This window comes from Alligator sinensis, unplaced genomic scaffold, assembly GCF_000455745.1.
Source record: "Alligator sinensis unplaced genomic scaffold, ASM45574v1 scaffold1201_1, whole genome shotgun sequence".
Lineage (NCBI taxonomy): Eukaryota > Metazoa > Chordata > Crocodylia > Alligatoridae > Alligator > Alligator sinensis.
Window position 1 is genome coordinate 274838 of NW_005842690.1, and position 13480 is coordinate 288317.

General features: G+C 43.5%; 1 protein-coding gene across 2 annotated transcripts in view; it reads left to right on the plus strand.

Moving 5' to 3' along the window:
- The window catches only part of RAB31 (RAB31, member RAS oncogene family), a 134484-nt gene that overhangs the window by 98706 nt on the left and 22298 nt on the right, over positions 1-13480 (plus strand). For both annotated transcript variants that reach the window (XM_025215966.1, XM_025215967.1), the window contains 2 exons: positions 8107-8178; positions 9628-9734. In XM_025215966.1, coding sequence (XP_025071751.1) covers positions 8107-8178; positions 9628-9734 — 179 coding nt within the window. The remainder of the gene's footprint in view (positions 1-8106; positions 8179-9627; positions 9735-13480) is intronic.

The following is a 13480-nucleotide window of genomic DNA, read 5'->3' on the forward strand; positions in this document are numbered from 1 at the left end:
GCCTACTGGCACTGGGCTATTTTTAGCCCCGTGGCTCGCCACCCCCAGATGGACAACTCCCCTCTGCACCCACCAAACCCCCCATTCCACAACCTGCTCTCGGTGCCATTTTTACTGGTGTTCACTGGTGCCAGGAGCCGATGGAAGTAAGAGGGGTGGGGAGGATATGGGGGTTTAGTTTGCTGGGGATGGAGTTGTTAGGTTGGGGGTGGGGGAGCTAAAAATAGCCCCTGGTCCTGGGGGAGAAGAGAGCCCTCCCCAGCCTGCCAACCCCCCTACATGGAGCTGTCAGCTCTCCCCCCTGATCCCACCAAACCTCTCCTATGGAGCTCTCAGCCCCCCTGATTCCCCCATCCCAGCTTAACTTCCATCAGGTTCCTGGGATCAGTGAACGGTGGTAAAACTGGCCCTGGGAGCGGTTTGCAGAATTGGTAGATTGCAAGATTGTAGATTGGGTGGCATTGCGGGTGGGTCTGGGGGTTTGGCGGGATCAGAGAGCCTCTCTAATCCCACTAGCTACCCCCACCCAATCCCATCAAAGCCTCCTGGACTGTACCAAACCCCCTATACTCCTGCTTCCCCCCCCCCTGAATGTCCCTAAGTCCCCCCAATAGGCTGTTCCCCATCCTGACTTACTTTAAATTGTGTGGCCATTTTAACTTGATCTAACCTCCCTGAGTATTTGTATGCACCCTTGGTCTGTGTCCCAAGTGCTCTTGGTTAAAATAAACAGTAGACCATCTGCCTACCATTTTGAAATAAAGCGACAAATCTTATCAATGAGAGAGTTGTTAACTCCCCATAAATGGGACCTAAAAAGGAGAAAAAATGTTGGGACCTGATTTTTTTTTCTGCTGATTTCTCATGTAAAAAGGAGGTCTAAAAAATTGTAGGGGGGAAAGTGAGGTACAGTTCTTGCTTTTTACTTTTAGAAATTCAGGTCTTGTTTTTAAGCGAAACTATTTTGTAATGAAGAACTAATAACATAATGACATCACAAGAGACTAAGCAATTGAAATTGGAATGGATTTTTAGTCACTCTAGAGCCAAGAGAGCTTTTGAGACAAGATGCAACATACCACCTTTTCATTTTGAGTGTGGACTGTTTGAGATAATCACCTAAGATTCCCCCACCCCCACCCACTCCTCTTCTAGCAAAACTGTGGGAGGTCTTGACATTCCTGGATATTTCTGAAGTAAAATAAGAACATATCTTCCTCTTTTTATAAGAAAGCATCAACAATTTTTCAAGTTTCCTTTAGTATTATAAAGTAGGAAGAATTGGAACCTGTCCCCACAATACTTTTCCCCCCCCCTCAGCTTATGGGGGTGCATCTGCACATGCAATTATTGTGAAGCAATTAACTCTGGAGCAGTTTGAGTTGGGGTAAGCTGTTCCCAGGTGCAGTGTCTGGAAGTGCACCGGGGACAGCAGCAATTTGAGTTGGGGCAGAGCAGGCCCCCAGCTTGCTGGGTTGACCAGGCACAATTTGCGCCTATGGTCAGCATCTATGTGTACGTCTCAGTGCAGTAAATGATTCTGCCTTAAGAGTATTGTTCCTGACAGTACTATGTTACAGCAGAGCTAATTAGTTTACTGTGCCCTAATACCAGTGCATGTGTAGACTGGGATGCTTTACTGTGGAGCTAATTGGTGTACTTCACAGTAAAGCGCATGTGTAGATGCACCTTGTATGTCTCCTATATAGTCTCTTCCCTAGCATCTGGTGAAAGAAGAATGTCTTCTAGTCCAGGAAAGAAGAGGCTGAGTTGATGATGTTGGCAATATGGTTTAGTGGAGTAGCCCTCATAAGAGAGTCCTCTTTCTTTTCTTAACCTCTCTGACAAAAAGAATACCTGAAGTAAAATCACATGAATCATTTGGGTTTCCACTGTGCTTCCTTGGGCTAATTTCAGGAATGCTAAGCATTTGACTGAAACTACATTGCTCCTGTAAAGTTTAGTTACTATCCTCCAACAGCTCTTTCCAGGCATATGAATGCACTGTAATCCAAAATAAAAATGACCCAACATGTATGAGGCAAAGCAGGAAGGACTTGTATATATATTTTTACTGGTATAATTTCTGGGGTGCTGCAGTTTAGTTAACTGGATATTTTGCAGCTGTTTTGGAAAATGGGAAATATGGAAGGGAGGTATTGAATTAAATATGTAAATAATCCATCCTGTAAAAACCTCAGCAAGTGCTTACCCCTACTACTATCGTCTTTTTCCAGAAAGCCAGCTCTTATAAAATCTGGGCCAGGGTTTCCCCCTACACCCTGCTTTCTTCAGCTTTCTTTCTTCCCTGTCTCTTTCTTCCTTCCCTGACCACGTGGCTTAACAGGGATATTAGGGAACTATTGAAAAAGAAAAAAGAAGCATATAAGCAATGGCAGAATGGTTCAGCAACCACAGAGGAGTACACTTATATAGCCAAGGTTTGCAGGTATGAGACACAGAAAGCCAAAGGCAGGCATGGAGATCAAGCTTGCAACCAAAATAGAGGACAACAAAAAGGCCTTCTATAGGTACGTAGGGAGCAAGAAAAAAATCTAGCCCTGCTGTGGGACCCCTACTGAATACAGAGGGGCAGTCCACAGTTGATCCCTGCAAAACGGTAGAGCTCCTAAATACATACTTCACATCAGTATTCCTGAAACCAGACAGGAGCTGTTCACCTGTCCAGAGGCCCTGAACAGGTGAGGGTACTCTTAAACCATTTGGGCATTTTCAGGTTCACTGGGCCAGATGACCTGCATCTGAGAGTCTTGAAAGAAGAGGAGCAAGGCCTCTGATGGAACTCAGGAATGGTCCCTATCTTTAAGAAAGGAAAGAGGGATGACCCTACAAACTATAGATTGGTCAGTCTGATTTCAGTCCTTGGGAAAAAGTTTTGAAAAAAATTGTTATGGAGGCCATCAATTACAAGTTTGTAACTGGTGGGGTATTAAGAAGCAACCAGCATGGCTTTGTTGAGGGTAGATAATGCCTAACAAACCTGGTGTCCTTTTATGACCAGGTAACTAACCAGCTGGACAAGGGACATGAAGTTGATATCACTTACTTAGACTTCAATAAAGCCTTTGATTCTGTTTCCCATGAGAGTCTCTCAATTACACTGGAGGGCATTGACTTAGACCAGTCTACAGTGAGGTGGGTGGACAACTGGCTTAGAGGCTGATCCCAGAGAGTTGTAATCAATGGGATGGCCTCATCCTGGAGGACCATCTCCTGTGGTGGCCCTCAGGGATTGGTGCTTGGACCCATGCTCTTTAACATATTTATCAATTACTTGGATGAGGGGATGGAAAGCTCAATGATTAAGTTTGCGGATGATACCAAGCTGTGGGGAAATGTGGGCACATCAAAGCATAGGGTAAGGATCCAGGATGACCTTGACAGACTGGTTTTATGGGCTGAAAGCAATCCGATGAAGTTTAACAGGAAAAAGTGCTGGGTTCTTCACCTGGGTAGGAAGAACCTTCCATAACTTCACTATCGGTGGTAGTCCACTGGCTGGCACAGCATCTGAACAGGACCTGGAGGTCACAATGGACCAGAAGATGAACATGAGCCAACAGTGCAATGAAGTCACCAGCAGGGCAAATAGAACTCTGGTGTGCATCAGCTGATGTGTGGCCAGTAGATCCAGGGAGGTGCTTCTCTCTCTTTTTTCGACATTGGTGAGGCCACAGCTGGAGTACTGTGTCCAGTTCTGGGCACCACACTTCAGGAAGGATGTGGATAAGCTTGAGCAGGTACAGAGAATGGCCACCCATATGATTAGGGGCCTTGAGGATAGGCCTTATGAGGAGAGACTCCAGGAACACCCAGGGTTACTAGGAATAATGGCCACAAATTGTTAGAGAGAAGGTTCAGGCTGGACATCAGGAGACATTACTTTACAGTTAGGGCTGCCAGGCTCTGGAATGGGCTCCCAAGTGAGGTGGTATTCTCTCCTACCTTGGGGGTCTTCAAGAGGAGGCTGGACAGATATTTGGCTGGGGTGATATGACCCTGGCACCTGTTCCTGCCTGATGATCTGTTTAGGTCCCTTCCTACCCTAAGCACTATGATACTATGAACTGGGCCTGTTCAGTCTGAGTAAGAGGAAGACTGAGAGGTGACTTGATAGCCGCCTACAAGTACATCAGGGGTGAGCACCAAGATCTAGGGGAGCAACTCTTCAGGAAGGCACCCTTTGGGAGGATGAGGCCCAATGGGCACAAGCTAATTGAGGGAAAATTTAGGCTGGACATAAGGAGAAACTTCTACTTATGTCTAAGTAGAATTTGGAACATGCTCCCAGCAGAGGTGGTGCAGTCGCCATCCTTGTAGGTGTTCAAGAGGAGGCTGGATAAGCACCTCATTGAGCTCGTTTCAGCCCAATAACCTCCTGACCATGGCAGGGGACCGGACTTGATGATCTTGCAGGTTCATTCAGGTCCTTTGATTCTATGACTTTTTTTTTCTTCAGTCACTAAGTTTCCCCTTCTTCCACTTTCCTCCCAAGGTTCACATCCCCTACCAAGCACCCATATATTCCACAGACACGCTTTAGCACCCAACTATCTGTTTAAGTTACCAAGTTATAGGCATCTCCAGAGGTTTTGGGCTTGAAACTGAAGTTTTATTATCTGAGCTCATGTGCATATTTGAAATTAACTTGCTTAAAGTGCTACACATGGAACAGCACCAAATTTAGCCCCTGTGCACCTGAGAAGGGGTGAAGAACTGGTTTGGGGTTGTGATTTACACAGAATAGCTGGATAAAGTGGTTTGAAGTAAGATAATTATGATAGAATTGAAATTTGCCTTCATACACCAGAATTAGTATCCTGTGGAAATGATGGGGACAGGAGTCCACACATTTTAAAATAATTGTCTTAGGCTGCCTATAGACAAATGGTGGGCAGTTATTTCGGCTGGAAGGTCATTTAATGAGTTTTGGTGACATGAACGACTTGTGCCTCCCTGCAGCTGGTGGGGCACGGTGGCAGTGGCAAGAGTGCGGCAGTGGTAAGTGGGGGAGCTCCCGCAGCTGCTGTTGGTTTTGTCAGTGGCAGGGGGTGTGGGTGGCGAGCACCAACCAAGCGTAGGTGACCACCCACAGCCATCGCCTGCAGTGGCAGCCAGCAGGGATTGCAAACCGCCCATAGACAGCAGCAGGGTGGTGAGCGGCGACCACCTGTAGGCGCCACTGATGGTGTCGGTGGCACCTTTTTGTAGGGGATGCACCGCCACGCTCAGGGAGTGCATGTGCACCCACATGCACCCCGTACATGTTGCCCCCGTTTGGTGAGCTGTCAAAGGGCGCAAGGGTAGCCATGGCCTTTGACAGGTGCTCTGCCCCCTGGTCACCATCTTGGGACCAGAAGTCCTACCCCTAACCCTCTAACTTTGCCACAGGAAGTCCCTCCCCGAACCCCTGGAAGTAATCCTTTTGGGAGGGGGTGTTTGCCACCTTGGAACCAGAAAAAAACCCATGTGGGTGTGGGACCCCCCCAGGCCTCCCCCCCCCAATGGCGCACAGCCTCTGCTGCTGCCCATGGGGCACTCATGGCCTGTGCAGGCAGAGTTGTCCAGTGGCCTGCAGCTCCAGCTAGTTCTGGAAGATACATGTAGCAGCAGGGAGTGGGGCCAGGCCAGCCTGGCTTCATTGCATAGGACTCATCTCATGTGCAGCTCCCAGGACCCAGCCAGAGCTTTATGCTGTGTGGGAGGGAGTCCAGCATGATGGAGATGGCAGGATGGCCCCCTTTCCTGCCACCACATGCAGCTCCTGGGACTCCTCTTGAGAAGCAGGGAGCAGGGCTGAGCCAGCTGGGCTCCCTGCCACTTCTGGCAAAGTCCCAGGAGCTGCATGTGGCGGCAGGAAGTGGGGAAGGCTGCCAGCTTCATCGTGTGGGGCCTCCCCTGGTGGTGCACAAATCCTGGGAGCTGCACATGAGTCATGGGGAGCCCTGTGTAATGGAAGAAGGCTGACTTGGGCTTCATGCTCCCACCACTCCCCTGGGTGTGGGACCTGTGCTCCACGCTCCTGTCCAGCTGACACTTCCCCCTGCCTGTTGCCACTTCCCTACCTCCTGCCTGGAGGGCTGCAGCAGGGACGCGAGGAGGAGCTGCTGGAAGCAAGGGGAGCTGAGCAGTTCCCTGAGTGGCTGCAACAGCGGCAGCAGCAGCTTGCCCGAAAGCTGTGTTCTGGCCTAGGCCTGGGCCAGGGCCTGGGCCTGGGCCAGGGCTGGGGCCCTCCCACATACAAGGGTGGGAATGCAGCGTGCTGCCTGGGTGGGAATGGATGGGGTTTGGACCCATGCAGGCGCAGAAGAGGCAGCTATGGGCACCTGCCTGCGGGCTGGATGAAGTCTCCTGGTGTGTCAGATCTGGCCTGTGGGCCATATTTTGCCTGCCCTTGCTATACACACTGAAAGGCACCACTGCTTGTGTGTATGCTCACTTTGGGAATAGAATTTCAGTGACAAAACTGTAAAAGGGTAGAATGTTTGATGCTGTAGGTAATTTTGGATTAGCCATAACCACCAATTGATTACAAAAGCACATTGATTTTGAAATTGTCCTCAGTTAGTCACTGCAGTTTAATGTGCTGTTCTTTTGCAGAACAGCATACACTTCTTGGTTGCATCTTACAGTATCTTCTATTACTCAGCTTCATGCTGTTCTTCTATCCATTCCCTATCTTTGGTAGTGTCTTCCTATTTTGTGCCCCTAGTGTTAAAGATGAAACAGTTGAGTTAATTCTGCCTTCAAATTATTCCTTAAACCTTATTTGTTTTCCTCATCTTGTTATCACTAAGTTCCTGGTAACCCTCTACTGCTGGATCACCTGTAATTTGGACCTTGCTGCTGCAGTGGACAAGCATGAGAAGGTTCAGTTATAGGATCAGGGTCACATGTTGTATCAGGTCAGGAATTCTTTGGGGCAGAAAATTTGAGCCTGAGGATGAGCATGAGCCTGCACTGGTTTGAGCCTTGTATAGGTGGTTACATGCAAAGTAAATGTCAAATGACCATATCAGGGTAAGAACGTCTTATGGTTATTCTGCACTGGTTCTTCATGGATGTAAAGCCTGGGACATGGTACAGGACCCTTTTGTCTTCTGATGTGTTTTTAAACCACTGTGTACAACTTTGCTAGTGTGCTAACTTTGCAAATTTTCTAGCCAGGCATGAAAGCAGGTTTCCTGCTCTTTACCATAGTGAAAGCTGGTAATGAAAGAAAACTAATGCTGTTGTACTTGCATGTAAAAATATGTACTGGGAAAGTGAATGAACAGAAGTTTCGAAGAGGATGCTGTAGTTGCAAGGAGATTAAAAAGACTGCAAATATTTTGCAAGTAGATTATTTTAGTTATGTTCAAGAATCAGTTTTGGTGATTCAGCAAATGGCCTATTAACTTCCTTTGCTTGTGCTATCACAAGCTAACATTTTACACCAGCGATTTCATGTTTTGTCATTTAAATGAACAAAACTGCTGCTCTTTTTTGGAATGCAGTTTTCTAGTAACAATAATTATCCCTTAAAAAGATCTCTTGAAATGTAAAGTTGTAGTGAAAAAATTAATTTTAAAGAACCTGTTTCATAGAGATAGTTATCATACAGGATAATTGCATGTCACATATTTACAGTGTAATAATAAACTAATTTTTTTCATTTGTTATGATTTTTATAAATGATTTGCAAATATTTTATGTGCATTCAGTCTCAGGTTGTATATGGTGGCCATAGCTGGAATTCACATTTTTGTACAGTGCGAATATAAGATACAGACAGTATTTACAATCAAGTTAAATCTTCAATTTATGGGTGAATTTCACCAGAAAACTTTTTGTGTCACAAAACACATACTGAGAAAAACATAGAATTACTGAGGAATAATTATCTTAGTCAAGTAGAATAAAGAATAGCAAAGGATCATGGGTGTTCCCTTTTCACTGGTATTACTGATTTAAAAATGGGCAGATATCAAGAAGCTTGCTCTCTGCTGGAGGAAAGAATATGATGCAGTTGTGCCATGTCTTTGCGACCTGGCAATGTGCAATAACTTCAGTTGGTTTACGGAGATTTTTTTTGTGTTTTAACAGTTTCATTCCTTGGCACCAATGTACTACCGAGGTTCAGCTGCAGCTGTTATAGTATATGACATCACCAAACAGGTAATGCTTTCTGTTCATAATGCCTCTATAGTACATACTTTGCTTAATGACTGTGCACCAGATTTTTAAGGTTAGTTACCTTAAAAAATGTGGAGCTTTGAGAGAAGCTTCATTCCTGTGACACTTAAAAACAGACAGGCAAAACTGGAGTTTTTGCTGCAGGAAACAATTCAGAATTTACCTCTCTTAAGATGGAAACCATGACCACCTGTAAAGTATAATAGTACTTACATGAAACTAAATACTTATTAAGAAATCAGTTGATTGATGGATTAATGTAACAAAATATCAGATATCCACATTTTACAAACTGGGAATGAATTACTTTTAAATATGATCATGATCTTGAATTGACACTTGAGAATTGAACTCATCTGTGATTGCTCTACTTTGAAAAAAGCAATTAAATTATTTCTCTTTAGCCTTTGGCTCAGTATTATTAATTGAAATGAAAGTGTATTGTCAGCTTATAAAGTATCGCTACTTTTTTGTCATCCATCTGGACATCATTGCTGTGGAGGTTCTAACTCCATTGTCACCACCACAATGGCAGATTTCTTGTCTTCAAACCGAAATTTGATTTTGAGAGAAACCCCAGCAGGTGAAACTGAGTTACAGAAGAAAGCTATTCATAGATGGATGATTCTGCCCATTTACTCACAGTTTTCTTCTCTCCTGCAAATTGTTTATTTACTTGTTGCTGTCCAGGGCTGGCTCAGTTCTCTGATGTATTAGTTTAATGGACTATCACCGATGACACTGGTTACTGCTGCATAGAAGTAGGGTTATCCTTTACTAAAATGCTGAGAAAGTATGAAGGAAGAGTAAATCAAATCAGATAAGCTTTTATTTTTCATTTAACCAGCTGGTAATTGATCAGAAAATTTGTAAACATTGTACAGATAGAACCTAATCCAGTCTTCCTTATTCAGAATGCCTGTGGAACACCTTTCAGAAGAACAATCTTAGGGAGAAAAAGGGGTGGGACTAGTGTGGAAAATGGCAACATTTCATCCTTTTAAAGTTTGATATTTAAATTTGTATATTATAGCGGAAGGTATATTATATCCCAAATATTGTCCCTTTAGAGTTTTTTGAGATATATAATATATCCCAAATGGTTTCTGAAGGAAAAATTTCACTTTGTCACTAGAAGATAAAACTTACATCAGTAACAACTGGAACAATTTAGCAAGCATTCCTAGCTGAGACAGGAAATTTAGAATCAAGATTGAAATTTTTTTTAAGAACTCAGTTCAAGCATCAGGAAGTCCCATGGCCCGTGTTTAATGGGAGGTCAATTAGATCATTACAGTGGTCTTTTCTGGCCTTATAATCTACTGAATCAATGTTTCTTAAAGGTTTTCTATGTTCCAATAACTTTTAAGAATGACTTGTTATCTCAGACATGGAGATTCTGTTAGATATTTCTTTATGTATTTGGTTTAGGATTCATTTCATACTTTGAAGAAGTGGGTAAAAGAATTAAAAGAACATGGTCCAGAAAACATTGTAATGGCCATCGCTGGAAACAAATGTGATCTTTCTGATATCAGGTAACATCCATTTATGACCAAGATGGTGGTTTTTGGTATACACTGTTTACTTTCCTCAAGCAGCCAGATTTGTATTGTGATTGCTCCTAAAATATTATTTTGCTCCTAATGAAATCTCACCTAGAATACTCTGTTCAGTTTGGGATACTGCACTTTGAGAGAGACAAATTGGAAAGAATCCAGAAGAGACCAATAAAAAGAATTAGAGGTCTGGAAAACAGGACACATGAGAGAAGGTGTGAAGAATTTGGATTGTGTAGTCTAGAGAAGAAAAGCTTGAGGGCAGATTTGGTAATCATCTTCAAATACAAAAAAAGGGTTTTTATAAAGAGGATGGTAATTAATTGTTCTCTCTATCCACAAGAAGTAGTGGGCTTAAATTGCAACAAAGAACATTTAAGTTGGTTTAGCCACCTTCTGTGAGCAGTGGAACAGATTACCCAGAGCAGGAGTGCTCAACCCCCTGGACAGCAAAGCCATGTCATCTGGCATGTGAGGCTCCCCAAGTGTCTGGTAATTTGGTGGCAGGGAAGCAATGGTAGCATTAATTGCCAATTCCCTGCTGCCAATTCTCCAGACCTGTGGGGTGTCTCACAGACTGAATAACATGGCTCTCTATGACAGATTGCCCCAAATAGGGTCCCACAGAATGACCCCCATGCAGGATCTGACCTGTGGACTGACCCCCACACCACTCATCCAGCCCAGAGGAACAGGACCCCACACCATTACTGTAGTCCTCAGGGCCAGAAGGTTGAGTGCTACTAACCTAGAAAGTTGATAGATATGTAATTGGAAGTTTTTGGATGTAGTTTAGACAAGCCTTTGTCTGGGGTAGCTTAGATGGGGATAATCCTGCATTGAGCAGTGGATTGGACTAGCAGTGGTTTTCAACCTGTGGTCTGTGGACCCTTGCTTGTCCACACACTATGTCTAAGGGGTCTGCAAAAGATGACTGATGAATCAAAAGTATGTGACTACAAACACTTACAATTCAAAGGTGGGTGCACCTCAATTCAAATTTTTTAGGGGACTGCAAATGAAAAAAGATTGAAAATTACTGGAGCAGATGATTCCTTGAGATCTCCTTCAGCCCTGTTTTTCTGTGATTCTCAATACTTTAATTTTTTCAGCAGTGCAGGTTTATCCTGTCTAACAGCAATAGTATCTCACTGTCCACCACATTTTGTTCTGAGCTCCCTTTTTTGCTGCATATCCACTGTGGTTTTGGTGGTTTGACTGGAACTGCCAGGTACCGTATAGCATTTCCTTGGATACTGCAGACATTGTAGTAGCTGAATCAATGATACCTGTAGCCTTTTTATCTGCATATTCATTTTTCATTCATATTAAGAGGTGTGGAATGTCTTTAACCATGACTGAAACTAGCAAGGTAAGGATAGAGAAATGAGATTGAAATGATTTAATTTCATTCTCAGAACAGCTTTACTGTTAATGAAATTATGCTTGGAACACTGTGCTGATTGAAATCGTGCAAGATGTTTGTTCTGCTCCACTGTAACCAGTGCCATTGTGTGCCTATCACAGCTCAGAAAAGTCCAATTGATCTTGGCATGTGAAGGCTGCTGTGTTCTAATCAAATGAAGAGTTAATACTGGATGCAAAAGGACAGCCTCATTCCAGAAAGTGCATTTGCAAGAACATAAGATCTCTCTCTAGTCTCATATAGCAGATTTGTGTCCCAGACTTGAGATGAAGAGAAGGACCCTCCTTGAGAAAATGAGGGGAGGTCAGACTTTATTGCTCTGTAGGAGAGCCAAGATGCTATTCATAGCATGTTCAGAGACTGGGTTCACCTTCATATTTGTCAGCTCCTCATTGGATTTGCACGTAGCCTAGCAGCGAGGGGAATCATGTCAGGCTGAGTACCATAAGTAATCCTTTGTGGCACTCAATAATTCTTTCATTGTTTCAGGAGCGAATATTGTTGTCTGGGTTTTTTTTTCCTGTGAGCTGTATGAGAACAGGATTTATGATCTTTTACCATATTTTTTCTCTTAGAACCCCATGGACTCCCCTGATCATGTTTCACATTTATTTTGTTTTTCCTTAAGGTCTTTACTTTGACCCTGATACAGCAAAACACTGGAGCACATACTTAAGTTGAAGCATGTGATACAGTACTTTGCTGAATCAAGACATTTTTAAAGATTGTTCGCTTTCACTGTCATTTCTGAGCCAGCTAGAGGAATTACAGCACAGAATCATGAGGTGTTCCCAGTTCTTAGGGGCTGACTGTTTGGTCTCTGCAGTGCTCCCAGCTTCTATTGGCCTGGGAGTGAAGGGCACAGCTAGCATGCTAGCTTGGGTCCCTTGCATGGCAGTATACTGTACTTCTACCAAGACAGTCAGACTGAGTGAGTCCCATAAACTTAGAGAAATGGCTTCTGACTTATTAACATGAATATCAGAAAGCAACAAGTTGCTTCTTAAAGGGAAAGAAAAAAGTGGGCCATTTATAGTCTTTCTAGCTAATTCAAAGTGGAGCTTTTGATCGTTTCCAGTTTCCATCTTGGACTCATTTACATTTATTGATTTTGTTTTTAACAATACATTTGCTTGATTAAAACAGGAATTGCAAATTTGATTCAGATACACATTGTACTTTTTATGAATAAAGATATTCTGTTAAACTATAATGCAGTGTTTTATTGATCTGAATGAGCTTGGTGCCACACATGATAGTGAACTATTGAGTGCTTCTTTTCAAAATATAACTTTATATGGTGACTATTCCCACACTTGTGCAACAAGAGAAATTTGAGAAAATGTCTCAGTCTCAAGCTCTGGCTGCTGACCTCACCAATGACCACAAATGTTTTGAGATTCTTTTGTTACAGGTAGAGATTTTTTTGCATATACTGATCTATTAATTATACAATATAATAATAATAATAAAATAAATGGTGTTTTGGAGACTGAAGAAGGGCAAGATATATTATACATGTATAATTATTTTCCTAGTTGTAAAAATCTGATTGATTTAGACCAGTGTTTCCCAACCTTTTCCAGCCCAAGGCACACTTACATTAATAAATATTTTTTGCGGTACACCTGTTATGGCATTCCCCATCCTCGTATCTATTGTACCTCATTGCCATGGGATAATTCCATGGCACACCTGTTAATTTCTGATGGCACGCTTTTGTGCCGCGGCACACTGGTTGGGAAACACTGAATTAGACAATGTATGCAGCTTGGATGCTTCTGATACTTTGTCTTAATATTTGCTCAGTTGTTACCAGATTTGCCAATTACTTTGGGGTGTGCTCATTTATTAGGGATACGTTTCTAGGGTCTTGGTGATTCTGTCAATGTGCTGCTTGTGTTACTTGTATTTCTATACAGAGCTGTATATCTCCCTTCTGCAAGTCCTCACCCCCAATGGAGCTATCTTGCAGGACTCAGTTTCAATGGGGCTGGGTTCCTCCAGTCACCAAATCAGTCATACACACAAACACACACAAATTAACGTGACACGCCTGACCTGGCCGGGTTTCATAGATTTTCATAGACATCAGGGCTGGAAGGGACCTCGGAAGATCATCGAGTCCAGCCCCCCCGCCCAAAGGGCAGGAAGTCAGCTGGGGTCATAGGATCTCAGCAAGATAAGCATCCAGTTTCATCTTGAAGGTGTTCAATGAAGGCGCTTGAACCACCTCCGGTGGCAGGCTGTTCCAGACCTTGGGGGCTCGGACAGTAAAGAAGTTCTTCCTTATGTCCAG